This window comes from Penaeus chinensis, chromosome 34, assembly GCF_019202785.1.
Source record: "Penaeus chinensis breed Huanghai No. 1 chromosome 34, ASM1920278v2, whole genome shotgun sequence".
NCBI lineage: Eukaryota > Metazoa > Arthropoda > Malacostraca > Decapoda > Penaeidae > Penaeus > Penaeus chinensis.
In genome coordinates this window covers 16,040,836-16,043,115 of record NC_061852.1, presented here as the reverse complement: position 1 = coordinate 16,043,115, position 2,280 = coordinate 16,040,836, and the positions used below count along the sequence as shown (strand labels likewise).

Below are 2,280 nucleotides of genomic sequence, written 5' to 3'. Positions count from 1 at the left end.
CCTTTCAAGTTATCAAAAAATAAAACATTAATTCAGTTACATTTAGTTACAACGAGCGAAGTTCACTCCTAGAAGATGACGCCCGGAACCCTTTAGAGATAACGGAATGACTTTGCAAAAAATCGAAGAGAAGTATCCCTCGGGGGAAAAAGAAAGCGTGGGGGCATGTAACCTGTAAACAAATTCTAAGGTCAAGATAAGGTGAAATGGGTGAAGGTGAGTTTGTCAATATAAATAGTGTCCATCACCTGGTTTACTCCTCGATTGACACCGTTAGTCTGAACTCTGATATTAGGGCACAGCTTTCGGCCAAAATACATGAGGTTACAGTAACGTCAATTCCAATGGTGTTTCATTAACGCATTCATGTTATTTACCACAGCTACGCATTCAGTATCTTTGTTCTTTTCCTCTCACACTATATATTGTTATATTATTTATGGATTTTCCAGGTTACGTTTTTTCATATTGACTCTACTGGTATATATATATATATATATATATATATATATATATATATATATATATATATATATATATATGTGTGTGTGTGTGTGTGTGATTGTGTGATTGTGTGATTGTGTGTGTGTGTGTGTGTGTGTGTGTGTGTGTGTGTGTGTGTGTTTGTGTGTGTAAACACATGCATATGTACATATATACACACAAAGACAAAAGACACACAAACACACACACACACACACACACACACACACACACATACACACACACAGAGGATACATGTACAGTATCTCACATTACTGTGCCGAGAACATGCATTACGTGTTGCGTAGCAGGATGTCCTGAAAAAGACGAAGGAAAATACGAAGAGCAGTATTTATGAGTTACAGCGAAGGTGCGTGTGGTGGAAAGAGTCTACGTAATGATAACATCTTTATGAAGCTGAAATGGATATGTAATTGGAAAACACATCCCACTAATACTCGTGCGCAATTGCAGAAGGGAACGAGGAGTGCATAACTGGGTGCATGTAGAGAGTGCGAGCTTTCTGAATTCCGTGCAGTGCGGGTGTGCAGGTGACGAAGTTAAATAAAGCAAGGCAAGTGTCATGTGTCAGAACAACAGCACATCGATTTTGTGGATCAACGAACTTTTTGTGTTGAATGGTAGTGTTGTTGCAGTTGACAGCTCATGGGCCGCACGGCCTCCATGTGGCTGGTGGGGGATCTGGGTCAAGCATAAAGGTGAGGGACCACGGGGTTGCCCATGGGTAGAGAGGTTCCTGCGGTAGTGTGGAAGGAGCGCCTCAGGAAGGGCTGGGATGCGCGCGCAGGGCCTCTGCGCCGTCGCGACCGCTGGCATCTGAGAGCAGCCTGAGTCGTCAGTGATGGTAAAACCAGTGTAGCGCGCGGGCAGTGTGTGTCTCGCTCGCGCAGTAGTGGCCCAGTGATGCAGAGCGACCAGTGAGTTCAGCGTCTGAGCGATATGCTGCCCGCGCTCCAGGGGGGGCTGTACACCTCCCCTTCGCGCCCCCTCCCCCCTCCTACAACGATGGTGACATCGTCTAATGGGGTGCCAGCAGGTCCCCCGCCTCCCTCCCAAAGATCTCGTTATCAGCTGCAGTATTGCGACGCCTGCAACACGGCCTGTGTCTTCATGACAGGGCGCCGCCGCAAGTTCCAGGCGCGGTACGAGGGCTATGTGCTCCTCAAGCGGGTATCGGCCCCCGCCTGCCGACTCTACCTGCCCTATGTGATGGCGGAGCGGCAGAACCCCGCGTACCATCGGCGGCACTCCTGCGGCGACGTCCTCGATGAAAATGGCGAGGCTCCCGCCGAGGCCCCTCGCCCCCCCGCCCCCCAGGTCTCGCCCTCGGCGTCATACGGCAGGTCGATTTCCAACGGGGACTGGCGGCGCGATGACCCTCCGCCCACCTGGGGAAAAGTGGTCAATCTCGATGACTCAAGTCAGGCGGACCCCCGCCCCCCGACGCCCTCGAACGAAGCTCCGACCTCCGCCCCGCCCGCAGCCACTGGCGCCCAGGAGCCGCAGGGCCGCAAGCCGCGACGACACTCGGCCATGATGGAGCGGCTCGCCTGTGGCCACCAGCGGCTGTGTCGGAAGAAGTCTCGCTCACAGGACAACCTGGTGGGCCAGCGGGAGAGCGGGGGCGACGGGCCCCTTCGCCTGAACAACAGCGTGATCCCGCCGCCCGCCGCGCTCACCTCGGCTCTCTCGCGCTCCGAGGGCAGCATCCACAATGTGCACGCCGTCCTCTCCACCGTCCCCGTCAATGTGGATGATGTGGATGTGTGTGCAGGC

At 52.7% G+C, this 2,280-nt stretch overlaps 1 protein-coding gene across 2 annotated transcripts in view; it reads left to right on the top strand.

Annotated features, from left to right (window-relative positions):
• The first annotated feature begins 1,144 nt into the window (after positions 1–1,144).
• Positions 1,145–2,280, top strand: part of LOC125043457 (C-Maf-inducing protein-like) — a 144,565-nt gene continuing 143,429 nt past the window's right edge. Inside the window, exon 1 of one of the 2 annotated variants that reach the window (XM_047639528.1) lies at positions 1,145–2,280. This exon is cut by the window's right edge and continues 144 nt beyond it. In XM_047639528.1, the coding sequence (XP_047495484.1) occupies positions 1,444–2,280 (837 nt within the window). In that variant the 5' untranslated portion in view covers positions 1,145–1,443. The other variant, XM_047639529.1, reaches the window with a different exon arrangement.